Here is a 15,353-nt window from a genome sequence, read left to right on the forward strand (position 1 = left end):
ACTTAATACATAGTTATACATTATTGATTTTTCTTTCATAGTTTTGTCCTCCTTACTGCGTCCAGTATTTTATTAGTCGAGCTTGGCTGTCTCCTGTGACAGCTCTTGTTTATACAGGCTTAGTATTATTTTTTACCAATGTCTCATATTTACAAGGATCATACCTAAGGTGGCCCTTTAAGTTTGGATGGACTTTGGGGTCACTGGGTTATAAATATCAAATAAAGTTGAATATTTTTCAACTTCATCACAAGTCATAGCAGTGACTTTCCAACTGATATTTTTCACAATTACAAAATGCCATGACTCTGTTAAGTTATATAACTGTGTTTACAATCATTTGGCAATTTTTCTGTCATAACTGAGTGAATGGGTAAACATTTTTTGAAAAATTGTTACTGACAAGAATCTGAGCTGGAGGTATTTGTGTTTAACAAACATGTTTTTGTTAATTTCCTACTTGTTTATGATATTTAACTTTTTTATATTCATCTTAAGTATTGTCCCTTTAAATATAAAGTGCAACAGTTTGAACAGCTGGCCCAGTAAATAGTTAGTTGTCACACTGGTTTGATAATGTATCACACAGTTTGATTGGTTCAAACAAGGGCATAACTAATAAAGCAAGGTGGATTGTTATAAGCATGTATTGTATTTCGTTTAAGGACTGGAAAAATCAATAGAGTTTTGAATAGAGTATTCTATGTTCAATCAGTCTGACCTTATTAATAGTTTAATTGTTCCAATAGCCTTTTAAATCAAAGACTTATATTTCAAGAGGGTGTATTAGCGTTGTCAACAAACCATTGTGTAGATAAATGCAATGCACCATTTAAATTACATCTAAAGTGATCACCTGAAAATTTACTATTGTGTTTAGACTTTTACCGCTTTGTTAATAGTGAATTAAGAGAAAATGAAAATTTGAATTAATTTTCAGTTTTCATTGCCTATTTTCTAAAGGATTACATAAAAATAGTTTCATGATTTTGTGAAGATAGCTTAATATAGAAAAGACAAGCAAAATGATGGGAAAAGTGTTAAAGAAATCAAAGACAATGTCACAGATTGACTTGGACAAGCCAATAATTAAACCTCATTATTATCCCATTTCAAAAGCAGGAATTTTAACAGAACGAAATGAAGCCAATAGAGCAAAAGTTGGAATTGTTAAAAGGAATACTATTGCTAATATTAATGAGGAAAAACTTCTGAAAAAGTTAAAGCATGACACTATTGTGGAGAGAAATGAATCTGAAAGTGTTAATAGTAAAAAGGGAAATGAAGTAAAACAAGTTAAAGAAGGAACAGATATTGGAAGTTTAAAAACAGACAGGAGTAAAGGGGAGAAGAAAAGTAATATTTCAAAAAGGGAAAATACTGAATTGAGTATGAAAGATATGAAAAAGAATGCTGGTGTTGTTAATGAAGGTGAGAGGTTTGAGCTTTTTCATTACCACCCAGAGAAAGATTATGTATACATAGTAACAGATACATCTCTTACAAAGAATCTGACACATGAATTTAAACCAATGTAATTTTTTTTCTTTTGATAAGTCATTTTTTTGTGTTGCCTCCACAGAGCAGTTGGGACATTTATATAGGAATCACTTCTCTGTCCTCTGTTTGGCTGTCCGTCAGAAAACTTGTCTGGACTACTAGTGCAATTTCATCTAAACTTTACAAGAATGATCAGTATCAAGTCTACTTGTGCATATCATTGGCATTTTCCGGTTCAATGGTTCTTGTGTGTTGCAAGATACACAGAATCTTGTCCAGACTACTTCTCAGAAACTACTTGTGCAATCAATTATCCAAACTATACAGGAATGATCAGTTCTAAGTCTTGTTGTGCCTATCATCAGCTTATTTTGGTGCAATGATTTTTATCAGAATTATGGCTCTTTAATGATTTTAATTTTGTCTACTCCTCTTATACTACTTATGCAATTTCAATGAAACATTTCAAGATTGATAGGTTGCTCAAGTACTTGTGCACATTACATGAGTTGTCGAGTTGAAGGATTTTTAGCTGAGTTATGGCCGAATAAAAAACGTGTTTTGCCCTGTTAATGATATTTTTGTCTTCTGCTACATAGAAGCTTTAACTTGCAATTGGCTATCATGAGGGGACACCTGATCACCCTTGATTTCGGATTGGAGTTTGCTTTGTTGTTGACTTTTTTGTTAAGAAGGTTATTTGCAGAATCTGTTTATGGTATTCCTAACTTTAGAAACTCACTTAATTGTACAAATCTTTGAAAATGTTTGAGTACAAATGCTGTAATATATGAGAAAAAAAAACCAACATTTTGTAACTAAATCTTGGAACTATATGGAACAAATATTTTTCTTATCTTACAGACTGTAGTAAATGTATACAACAAAATCAAATAATGTCAGATGTGGAACAAATATTTTTCTTATCTTACAGACTGTAGTAAATGTATACAACAAAATCAAATAATGTCAGATGTTGTATAATGTCTTATTCTGTTTTGAATTTGGGACAATGCATTGTTATTTTCAAGGAATTCAGGTGATATAATTAAATTTCAGTGAGTGTCCTGAATATATGACTGGTCAGGTTAAAAAGGTGAAAAGTGTGCATGAAGGCATGACATAATCTGTACTGCCTCAGGTAGCATATAGGTGTGCCTGTATTGTTGTTAGTGCCCAAATACTCTTCATTCTTTGCTTTTCTGTTAAAGAGAAATGTAGTTTAATATATAGCATAACACAGGTATTGTTTTTAGCTCGACTATACGAAGTATATGGAGAGCTGTCCTACTCGCCCCGGCGTCCGCGTCCGCGTCCGCGTCCGCGTCCAGATTTTAGATTAAAGTTTTGGTGCAGTAAAATATTTTTCACTATAACTTTGTCATTTCTTAAGGTATCAACTTCAAACTTCAAATATATGTTCCTTATCATCAACCACATCTTATGTGACAAGGTTCATAACTCTAGCACCAATATTTTTAGATTTATCTCCCCTTGAACTTAGAATTTTCCTTAAAAAATACTATTTTTTACTGTTACTTCTTTATTTCTTAAGGGATCAACCTCATACTTCAAATATATGTACCTTATCATCATCCCCATCTTATGTGACAAGGTTCATAACTCTAGCACCAATATTTTCAGATTTATCTCCCCTTGAACTTAGAATTTTCCTCAAAAAATGCTATTTCTTACTGTTTCTTCTTTATTTCTTAAGGGATCAACCTCATACTTCAAATATATTTACGTTATCATCATCCCCATCCTATGTGACAAGGTTCATAACTCTAGCACCAATATTTTCAGATTTATCTCCCTTTTAACTTAGAATTTTCCATAAAAAATATTATTTTTTACTGTTACTTATTTATTTCTAAAGGGATCAACTTCATACTTCAAATATATTTACGTTATCATCATCCACATCTTATGTTACAAGGTTCATAACTCTAGCACCAATATTGCAAGAATTATCTCCCCATAAACTTAGATTTTTTTACTAGAAAAATGTTATTTTTTATTATAACTTTTTTATTTTTAAAGGTATCTACCTCAAACTTCAAATACTTATTCCTTATCATCAATTACATTTTATGTGACAATGTTCATAACTCTTGAAGCAATATTTACAGATTTTTCTCTCTTTGAACTTAGGATTTTCTTTAAGAAATATAATAACTTCTTTACTTTTTAAGGTGTCTACTTCAAACTTCAAATATATATTTCTTATCATTACACAAATGTTGTGTAACAAGGTCCATAACTCTAGCATGACTATTTCAAGAATTATTCCCCTTGATCTTGGAATTTATGTTAACAAATGTTATTTTTTTACTATAACTTAATACATAATTATTATACATAATTGATTTTTCTTTCGTATTTTGTCCTCCTTACTGCGTCCAGTATTTTATTAGTCGAGCTTCGCTGTCTCCTGTGACAGCTCTTGTTTAATAACATGGATAAAAAAGGACTTACAACAATTAATTGAAAGGGAAATTTGTTGTGGATAAGGTGTATTTATTATTTTTATTTATTAAGTTTTTTTTTAGTTTTTTAGCTCACCTGTCACAGAGTGTCTATTAAGTTTGTTCAAATAAAAGCCCTGGGGTCAAAATTGGCCCCGCCCCAGGGGGTCATTGATTTTCCCTATATGCATAAAGTAAAAACTTAAAAAACTTCTTTTAGAGAACCCAAAGAGCTAGAGCTAAGATACTTAGCATGAAAGATGTTCTAATGGGTGTCTACCAAATTTGTTCAAATAAGAGCCCTGGGGTTAAAATTGGCCCTGTCCCGGGGGTCATTGATTTTCCTTATATGTGTATTGCAAAAGCTTTTTAAAAAAATCTTCTTTGAAAAAACCAAATAGCTAGAGTTTAGATATTAAGCATGAAACATCTTCCAGTTAGTGTCTTCAAAGTTTGTTCAAATAAAAGCCCTAGGGTCAAAATTGGCCCTGCCCCGGGGGACATTAATTTTCCTTATATATGTGTATAGCAAAAACTTAAAAATCTTCATTGAATAAAAACAAATAGCTAGAGTTTAGATATTAAGCATGAAACACCTTCTAGTGAGTGTCTTCAAAGTTTGTTCAAATAAAAGCCCTGGGGTCAAAACTGGCCCCGCCCTAGGGATGTCATTGCTTTTAACTATATGTGTATAGTAAAAACTTAAAAAATCTTTTTTTTAAAACTCAATGAGCTAGACCTAAGATGTTTAGCATGAAACATCTTCTAATGGGTGTCTACCAATTTTGTTCAAATAAAAGCCCTTGGGTTTAAACTGGCCTTGCTCTGTGGGCCTATATACAGGTGAGCGACTTCAGGGCCATCATGGCCCTCTTGTTTAACATAAGATTTTATTTTTGAAGTTCAAAAAATCATTGTCCTTTTATAGATTTATTTTTTTATTCAGCTTTTTCTTAACATGATCTGTAGATCTACTTAGATTTTATTAATGTTCATTGATAAGAAAATAGATAACAATATGAGAATAATGCATTTTTCTAGTTCAAATGTGATTAATAACAAAGCATTTGAATGATAATTAAAGCTTGCAAAATTATACAACAACACACAAAATATTTATTTATTTTTATTTGAGAGGTCATCAGACATCTCCACAGTGTTGAAATTGATTGCTGGTGGCATCCATTTTTGCGTATCAAATTGAAGCTAATGCATCGTATTTTAAGCCTTACAACATTAGAATCAGTCTACAAAAAATGTTATGCGCATGCTCCGCCTCAAAATACGACTTAACTTAAACGAAAAATAAACATCGAAGTGAACAAATCGGTAAAAGGAAAAATCGGAAAATATCATTTACGTTACTTAACACTACGAGCACTGGTTCATACCATTTTTAATCCTTTAAACTGTATAAATTGATACTTGTTTTATGAATAGCGTTTTACTATTTCATGCTCCGAAAATAAGGAACAGTGAACATTATGGCACTTTCATATGACCGAGTGAACGGTGTACCGAAAATTTGCTGCTACTTTCACTTTTGAACTGAAATTTCTCAAGTTTGATTTTCTTGCCATATTGTAGTTGGAGGCATGCAGCAGTATATATTGTTTATTCCAATCAAATGATATATACATTATAAATGTAAATCTGGGACTTAAAATTGTTTGATTAATATATTTTATGCCCGTTTTGGAAAATCTCTGGTGTCTTTTATATCTCCAAATATTTTCGAAATTATCAAATCTTCAACAGCTGCAAAAAGACCTCTTGCATGCTTCTTTTTAAAGAAGCAAACTTGTTCTAACAGAGAACTGTCAATAATATGTTGAAATGTATTGAGCAGAGATGTAATTCTATGACATCAAATGGTGTATTGGTGTCATGTCTGATGTGTATGTATATTATGTGTAAGCATTCCTTGTTATGTTGTACATAATTATGTTGTGCAAATGTTTAATAGGGTAATAGTGTGAAGTGTGTTACAATAACATATATGATGAATATCATTTCAGGCGAAGGATCATATGAATATGACAACAGATTTTTCAAGTATGAAGGACAATGGAAAAATGGCAAAAAACATGGTAAATTTTAACTTAAATTTAAGAAAGAAAAGTCACTTAAAATTTGCCTATTGCATTGATCATTTGAAAAATTGTAAAAAAAAATCTTGTTTTACTCTGAATTTTTTTTTTTAAAAAGATTTGTTTAATGAACTGACATTATTTGTTGTTAAATTACAAATTGTTAAAGTACAAGTTGTAAAAGTACAATGGTCTTAGACAATTTAATTCTATTTTTTAAATTTTATGTAACCAAATCAGTTAATCTGTGGGATTAAATGTTAATTTTTTATTAATATCGGTCAATATGTATGGATTAAAGAATTTGACCTTTAAATGAATTAATGGATTATATGTTTGTTTTCCACTTTGAACTGATATTTCTTAGAAATAAGTAGCCAGAAGCATATTGCATAACATAGATTATAATGACATAAGGTACAAATTTACACACCTAATGTAATGTCTTGTTCTTTTGCTCATTATTTTGTGTGTTCTTCAAGCTTTGAATTCCCCTTGTTGTTGTTTTTTTTCTGCTTTTCTTTCCTTTTTTGTCAGTTTTTACAACAGTATAATAAATGTTTGTCTTTATAATTAGAAAATGCTCTTTGACTTGAAAAAGACTTTCAAAAAAGTTATTATGAAAGTGTGGTTAGTTAAACAGTTAAATTGAAAGTGCTGTATTTAGCTTGACTTCACGAAGTATGTGGAGAGCTGTCCCACTCACCTGGAACAGTAACACCCTATCATGTATCAATGGCTCTCCTAAGAAGGCCACTGGCTTTATCATTATTAGCTCACCTGTCACAAAGTGACAGGGTGAGCTTTTGTGATCGCTTTTCGTCCGGCGTCCGTCCGTCCGTCCGGCGTCCGTCCGTCCGTCGTCCGTAAACTTTTACTTTAAATGACATCTCCTCATAAACCACTAAGCCAATTTCATCCAAACTTCACAGGAATGTTCCTTTGGTGGTCACCTTTAAAAATTGTTCAAAGAATTTAATTCCATGCAGAACTCTGGTTGCCATGGCAACCGAAAGAAAAAACTTTAAATATCTTCTTTTAAAAAACCATAAGAGCTAGAGCTTAGATATTTGGCATGAAACATCTTCTAGTGAGTGTCTACCAAGTTTGTTCAAATAAAAGCCCTGGGGTCAAAATTGGCCCCGCCCCGGGGGGTCATTGATTTTCCCTATATGCATATAGTAAAAACTTAAAAAATCTTCTTTTAAAGAACCCAAAGAGCTAGAGCTAAGATATTTAGCATGAAACATGTTCTAATGGGTGTCTACCAAGTTTGTTCAAATAAAAGCCCTGGGGTCAAAATTGGCCCCGCCCCGGAGGGTCATTGATTTTCCCTATATGCATATAGTAAAAACTTAAAAAATCTTCTTTTAAAGAACCCAAAAAGCTAGAGCTAATATATTTAGCATGAAACATGTTCAAATGGGTGTCTACCAAGTTTGTTCAAATAAAAGCCCTGGGGTCAAAATTGGCCCCGCCCCGGGGGATCATTGATTTTCCCTATATGCATATAGTAAAAACTTAAAAAATCTTCTTTTAAAGAACCAAAAGAGTTAGAGCTAAGATATTTAGCATGAAACATGTTCTAATAAGTGTCTACCAAGTTTGTTCAAATAAAAGCCCTGGGGTCAAAATTGGCCCCGCCCCGGGGGTCATTGATTTTCCCTATATGCATATAGTAAAAACTTAAAAAATCTTCTTTTAAAGAACTCAAAGAGCTATGGCTAAGATATTTAGCATCAAACATGTTCTAATGGGTGTCTACCAAGTTTGTTCAAATAAAAGCCCTGGGGTCAAAATTGGCACCGCCCCAGGGGTCATTGATTTTCCTTATATGTGTATAGCAAAAACTTAAAATCTTCTTTGAAAAAACCCAAATAGCTAGAGTTTAGATATTAAGCATGAAACATCTTCTAGTAAGTGTCTACAAAGTTTGTTCAAATAAAAGCCCTGGGGTCAAAACTGGCCTGGCCAAAGGGGTGTCATTGTTTTTAACTATATGTGTATAGTAAAAACTTTAAAAAAATCTTCTTTTAAAAAGCCCAATGAGCTAGAGCTTAGATGTTTAGCATGAAACATCTTCTTATGGGTGTCTACCAAGTTTGTGCAAATAAAAGCCCTTGGGTTAAATTGGCCCTGCAATGTTGGGGGGGGGGGTTGTGGGGGGGGCCTATATACAGGTGAGCGATCTCAGGGCCATCATGGCCCTCTTGTTCAGATCTGATATAATGTGTAGGGTGGGCGAGGGTGTGGGTTGGTGGTTTAAACCTTTGTAGGTTTTTTACAATATAAGGAAGGCCATACTGTAATACTGTTTTTTACAGAATTGTAAAATCAGCATAGGTATGTGATAAAAGTAAATGTGGAATAGGAAATTCAACCATTCTGGTAGAATGATCTTAAAGTGGTAGGTTTACATTTACCTGTAGTTATTAAAAGTTAAACACCATATAATACAAGCTGTAACTATAAAAGCTTTCATTGAGCTACAGTGAGTGAGTGTTAATGCTGTTTTAGATACATTCATAAAGCGTCCTTCAATATATTTAAGCAAATTACTCTGTGCTTAATTTGTAAAGGTGAAACCTGTAAAGGAAAGTCCAGTATATTTCAACAAATGCTGATTATTGTGTCGTTGTCACTCAATTTTAAAGTAAGCCCCAAGGATATAAAACTATTTTCGGAGTTCTGTCTAAAATCTCATGATTTTCATTGGTCAGTGGAAATTCTGTGGCAGTTTCTGACCAATCAAATAACTGAGATCTGAGTTTGAGCTAACAGTATATGTCTTCATAACCTCGGACACTGGTATGTTGGCAACAGAGGTTATATTGACATACTGTTACCTCAATAGTGCTGCTTGAAAGGCTTTATATCATAGGAGATAGGAAGATAAAGTAGTAAAATTTCTATTTTCAGGTTCAGGAAAATTAGTATTTTTAGATGGAAGTTATTATGAGGGAACTTTTCAAAATGGTGAGATTGAAGGGTTTGGCACACGATACTTTGCAGCAACAGGTTGCAAGTACCAGGGCCAGTTTAAAAAAGGAGAACTTCATGGCAAAGGTCGTATGGTTTGGCCCGATGGCTCCATTTACGAGGGACAATGGGAAAAAAATCAACAGCAAGGTTAGTGGCATCTGATAATTTGTTTTTGAGAATTTAATTACCGGTAAGTGAAACTGATAACTTGTATGCTTCTTCTCTTATTCAGAAAGAATTTAAAACTGAAATGTTTCACTCTCGATCTCTTCAAGAAAAAATTTTCACATTCGTAAAATGTTATTCAATGTGCATAACCAGTGTGTTTAAATTATCCATAGCAATTAGGACTTGTGATTCACTAACAAAAATTTAAACTGGAAATACCTTGGTGTTATGAAACTATTTATATGTTTGAATGGGTGTCATATAAATTTGTGAAAAGGGCCAACAATGGAACATGTTTCTTGTAAGTATGGGATGAATTTTAAAATAGGGAAAATCTGTATGATTTTTATAAGATGAGATATAATGTTTAATGAGATGAAAAAAAATATACCAGATCTGGTTTGTATGAAAGTAATCTGTTTTTGTTTTCATTTTATCTAAATATCTTTATACAATTTCATGACTTTATGCTGGTATCATATATTTTCCAATTTACTGATTACATTTATATTGTGAGGTATTTTTGTCATTGAAGGATTTGGAATGATGAAGTCAGCAAAAGAGAACTGTATATACAAGGGAACATATCGTAACAACAAGAGACAAGGTCGTGGAATGATGATATATCCGTAGGTTCTTTTTGTTATATATATTTATATTAATTCTTAATATTCAAAGATATCATGTTTATATCATTCCCTGCATGCTAGTACTTTAAATGATAGCCTGGCTTAATCCAGCCATGCCAACCTTTGTGTATATGGTATAGTCCATCTAGATCTGGTTTCATACATCAATATTTGGCTCAGTTCATCTAAATATAGATAAAATTACATCGTTAGGATTAGCCCATCATAGTTATGGCTTAAAATATATAGATGTTGATTATTCCATCAGGATATGTTATTCCATCTAGATATGTCTCAATACATGTAGATTTGGCTAAGTCCATCCATTTAGTTATTGCTAAATACATTTGTCTGAGTCCATCTAGATATGTCTTAATACACCTTTATTTGGCTTAGACCTTCTAGAATATAATTGCTTAAACATCCAGGTTTGACTTAGTCCACCAAAATAGGCTTATTACTTGCAGATTTGGCTTTGTCCATCCATCTAGATATTGCTAAATACATTCAGGTTTGGCTTAGTCCTTCAAGATTTGGCTTAGTCCATCAACATATGGCTTTCTGCATTCAGATTTGGCTTAGTCCTCAAAGATAAGGCTTTAAAGCTATGTTCACCTTGATGCAGCCCTGGCTTATAGGATTTTGACCAGGCTCTAATGCTGGGCGTGTGTAGTCTTGTTATATTGTAGAACTCATTCCATGTGGCTTTTAGATGTACATATAACATAGCTATATAAACATAGATAATTATAATATCCATAGAATACTTGTAGAAGGTTTGTATTCATTTACAGTATGTGGTCATATGTGAGCCGTGTCACGACAAATCCAACATAGTGCGTTTGCGACCAGCATGGATCCAGCCAGCCTGCGCATCCGCGCAGTCTGATCAGAATCCATGCTGTTCGCTATCAGTTTCTCTACTTGTAATAGGGTTAGTAAGCAAACAGCATGGATCCTGATCAGACTGCGCGGATGCGCAGGCTGGCCTGGATCCATGCTGGTGGCAAACCCATTATGTTGGTTTTGTTGTGACACAGCTCATATATTTATATACTGGTACAGTCTGATATAGAGTGGTTAGACCAATGCTAGTTTACAAAATCTTAACAAACGTGATGAAAAAACAATAATTGATTAATACCTTATGAAAGTAAATCTTTTTGTAGCATTGTGTCACCTTTTCTGCTATTATAACACATCAAAATGTACAACAGCTACATAGGGAGTATGCAAATTCTTGCCAGGAACATGATATATGTCATATGACTATTTCTTAAGTTTAACAAACCATAAAACTTTAGATGAAAAAATAATAAACTAAAAGTAAATTGTTTTTTTAAGTGCTATACTTTTATATAGTAAGATATTCTTCTATATATTATGTCTATACTCTAAGCATTTGTATACACTGAGCATTGATTGGACCACTCTATACCTTAGATAAATGTGTCCTAGTATCATACTGTATATGTGTCAGTAAATTTAATTTTCTGAAATTGAATTTATTAATTGCAACAATAAATATAACAAACTTTTCATAGTTTTGCAGGTTTTCTCTTTCATGCACTTCAAGCATTGAACAAAATATTGCTCTAACTAATGCCTTTTAAAGTCATTGATGTTCAACTGATTTAAAAAGCATTAAACAATAAACATTGTGATGTATACACATATGATAAAAAAAGTCTAAATTCTTCACTTAAATATTCAAGTGCAGATAAAGAAGGTAATAAAGGCACAATTTCAATCTCCAATTAATTTTGTAGAAAAAATGCTTTATATTTTTCATGTAGCTTAAGCAGCCTTAAGACGTTACGAAGGTAACAGTGTTGTGTTATAGATCTATAAACAGTAGAAAATAGTAGCACTTTAGTATTGTTACATGATGTGACTGTTTTAAAGGGGCACACCTTCTGATTTATGTCCAATGAACAATATGTGGAAAAAAGTTATATTTGAAAATAAAAAGAGTGAAAATGAAATATTTTGATGTGTTCAAAATAGACATGAGAAATGCTCAAAATCTCAGTAAAACTTTTGACCAAAAAATAAACCCAAAAGCTCTAGTCGAATCATAAAAGATTGACATTATAAAAATCCAGATCTTGTTGTTTTTTATATTTGAATATATTTTTTATACTTTTATCTTTGACACTCAATAGTATTAAAATTTCATTATTATAAAAATGTTGCTCAATGTTTTATAAGCATTAAAACTTCACTTTAATTTGAAGGCATGCCCCTTTAAAGTTGTAGCAAAGTTTGGCATTCTAGCAAAAATTTTCTGCTTTTGTCTTCAAAAATGTACTTATGTAATATTTGTATGAGCTATGAGACTTATAATAAAACACAGAGAACAAGTCTGTAAATACTGTCCTGCTATTGGACAATTTTATGTCATATTTGTCTGAATAAACCAATCAGATGTTTGATTATAAGACTGGCCTGCGTTTCATGGAGAGTCCTAAGTTAATCCTAAATCCTAGGACTTATGACCAACTTTAGGAGAAAAAGTTTTTGCACTTAGGACCGTTTCAAGTAACTGTCCTATCTTTTGTCTTAAACTTAAGACTTATGACCAATTCGCTCTCCTGAAAAAAGTTACAAAATACAATGGCACGCGCATAATCCCGGATTGGATTTACTATGTAATTGATTATAGCAAGTATAAAAAGTAATGTATTGCCCTCTTATCATGTTGAGTGAAAATATATACCATATAACCGTTTTATTTAATTTCATTGTAAAAAAATGGTAGCGAACCCCCTTGCTTGCTACGCAACTGCAATTGTACAGCGCGCAGTAATATTATTTAAGAAATAACATCGGCCTGAGAGGTGTATATCGGCTATTTAACACCGGTTTGTAGTTTTGATGCGTAGGAATTGACCACGAAGGCCGTAGGCCTGAGTGGTTAATTTTGTCGCATCAAAACGACAAAACCGGTGTTAAATAGCCGATATACACCTCTCCGGCTGATGTTATTTCGATTCTAACACGATAAAATAAGGAAAATCACTAAACTTATTTTACAAGCGGAAATAACTTCCGGTGCCGATTTTCGTATTACGCTATTCGATTTTCGCACCCTACTGTTGCGAAGATATAGAAATTATCAAACAAAAGAAATAATAAGAAAAAAAAAACACGTTATTTTATCAAGTTTTCAACAATAAAAACTTACGTCGTATCGTGTATACATCAGTGTCCCATTTATCATTCTTGTATGTATGAAATAACGTCAGCTTGTTTATGAATGAGTTGTTTACTTAGGATGACGTCATTTACGCTGCTTAAGGATTGGCGCCGTTCTGTCAAAGTATTTATTAACTGATAAGGATCTAATATGTGGCGTTAGTGTATGTGAGATATTATTTCGATATTGTATGAAAAGAAAACATTATAAGAACTGAAAATATAAATAAAAATGCTTTTTATTGTTGCTTTAAAATGCTTTGTAAACTATACAATCGAGGGTGAAAACATAACAGCGCATATACAAGTAGTCCCTAACCGGTGTTTATTGTCAGTTTAACACCAGTTTTTTTCCTTCTTTTGTCTATAGTGACAAAATCACGTGAGTGTTAGAATATAAAATTTATAGATGCGTCTTGTTTTGCACGCGATATTTGGCGCTACATTGTGACGTCATTTAAACAACTCTTTTAAACGTTTGTACAGCGTTAATAACTGAATTAAAGATATTGGTGTTCGGATTTATTTTCTTAGTTAGACCATTATCTATCATTCTAGATAGTTTTCAAAACAAAATTCAACAAAAAGTTGTTTGATTTTGGAGTGGTTTTGACTTAGGACAATCTTAAGATACCTTTAAAACACTCCTAGACTTAGGACTGTTTTTGGTCATAACTTTAGGAGTCATAAGTTAGGACCTTTTTTAAGACTTTCTTTGAAACGCAAAATTGTCACAATTTTTTAACTTAAGACAAACTTAAGACTTAGGACTCTCCATGAAACGCAGCCCTGGTTTTCAGTCTAAAGTTTTATAACCAATGGCTGACACAGTTTTTGTTATTTTCATGCATTTCTTGAAGACTTTAAAGAGATTGACTTAAATTAAAAAAAAAACTTCTTTATAAAGTAATTGTTTTTCGCAAAAATTCTCTCTTTTCATAAATTTTATATAAAGTAAGTAGACTGTGTGTCTGCTGTATTATATTTATAATACATGTACCCTTTTCCAAATAGCTAGTGAAAAAATAACAATTCATGTTTCTAAAACAAATAAAATCTGGTAATAAAATTGGTATCATTTCCATTTTTTTTTCATTAGTTTTTGTGATAAAATAAATTGAGTATATTTAATAAAATCTATTCTTTGAACAGTGTTTTTATTTTATTCACATTCTGTGTACAAAGTTAACGTGATATTGATGAGAGACCTATATAAATAGTTTGATTGAAAGAAAAAAATATATTTCAATCTAAGACTTTCTAATATAAGATATATTTCCAAATTCTTTTGCTTTGTCACATCTCTTTCTGCTTATTATGTATGCATTGTTCTCTCATATATACATGTTTATTTTACAGACAATTTTTAGCTTATACGCATCATTCATGTGAAAAAGTTGGCACTAAGTTTCTTGTTTATACTAAGAATTCAGGAACACTGGGAAGGTGTAATAGTGTAAATTGATGTCATATTTCAGTGTGGAAAAATGGCATTTGTTTATTTTTGATATTTATTGGCACTTAGATTGACTTTGATTGCTGCAATTCTTTTTTTGTTTGGTGTGAGGTCCTTTTGAATATTTTGTTTTCCTTTAGAAACAACAAAAAATTCTGATACCCACTTAGAGCTATTGAAATGAGAGTTTTTGCAATATGATTAAAATATAATTGAGCGACTTAGTGGTGATCCATTATGGATTTTGACATGTGTATAGGTAATATAAACATGTGACAGGAGGCATTTGTCAGTTTAATGAAGTAATTAATAAGTATTTCTTCAATACAGTCTACCTTTTATATATAATGAAGACACTTATTATTAACTATTTGTGATATGCTCTCTATTACATGAGGTAAATATGATATTATATTCCTCTACAAAGGAGATAATGTAATGCTTTGAAATGAGAAAAAAACTGATGTGTTCTTAATGAAAAGAAATAGATATCAAGTTTTGACATTCAGTAAATATAGTTATACAATATAAGTATGAAATTTTTTCAACAAGGTAAGCAAGATAGTTTAATATTCTTCTTTAAAGAGCTTTATACACAATGGTATTATCTTTCAGCAAAAATAGAGAGACATTTCAATCTTGTATTTGTATGTGGCAAAAATGAAAAATGGTGTTATATTGACATTTAATCTATTCATTAGTTATTTACTTTATGGCCATCCTGAATTTATGTAATGAATTCTCATCATTTCTGTGATGTCAGAACTGTCCAGTTGAGTTTTAAGAATTTTATATAATGCCCAAACATAGGTCAAGGTAACACAATCACTGCTTGCTAACACTAAGAGTTATTTTACTTTTT

The 15,353-nt window shown here is 31.9% G+C and overlaps 1 protein-coding gene across 1 annotated transcript in view; it reads left to right on the top strand.

The window, feature by feature from the left end:
* Window positions 1–793: 793 nt before the first annotated feature.
* LOC132739142 (MORN repeat-containing protein 1-like) overlaps window positions 794–15,353 on the top strand; it is a gene marked incomplete at its 3' end in the record, with an annotated part of 33,157 nt that continues 18,597 nt past the window's right edge. The window contains 5 exon segments of the mRNA XM_060726795.1: window positions 794–1,431; window positions 5,987–6,058; window positions 8,978–9,187; window positions 9,744–9,837; window positions 11,634–11,660. Coding sequence (XP_060582778.1) covers window positions 1,026–1,431; window positions 5,987–6,058; window positions 8,978–9,187; window positions 9,744–9,837; window positions 11,634–11,660 — 809 coding nt within the window.

Source organism: Ruditapes philippinarum, unplaced genomic scaffold (assembly GCF_026571515.1).
Source record: "Ruditapes philippinarum isolate M1 unplaced genomic scaffold, ASM2657151v2 ctg1496_1_1_1_1, whole genome shotgun sequence".
In the NCBI taxonomy this organism is placed as follows: Eukaryota; Metazoa; Mollusca; class Bivalvia; order Venerida; family Veneridae; genus Ruditapes; species Ruditapes philippinarum.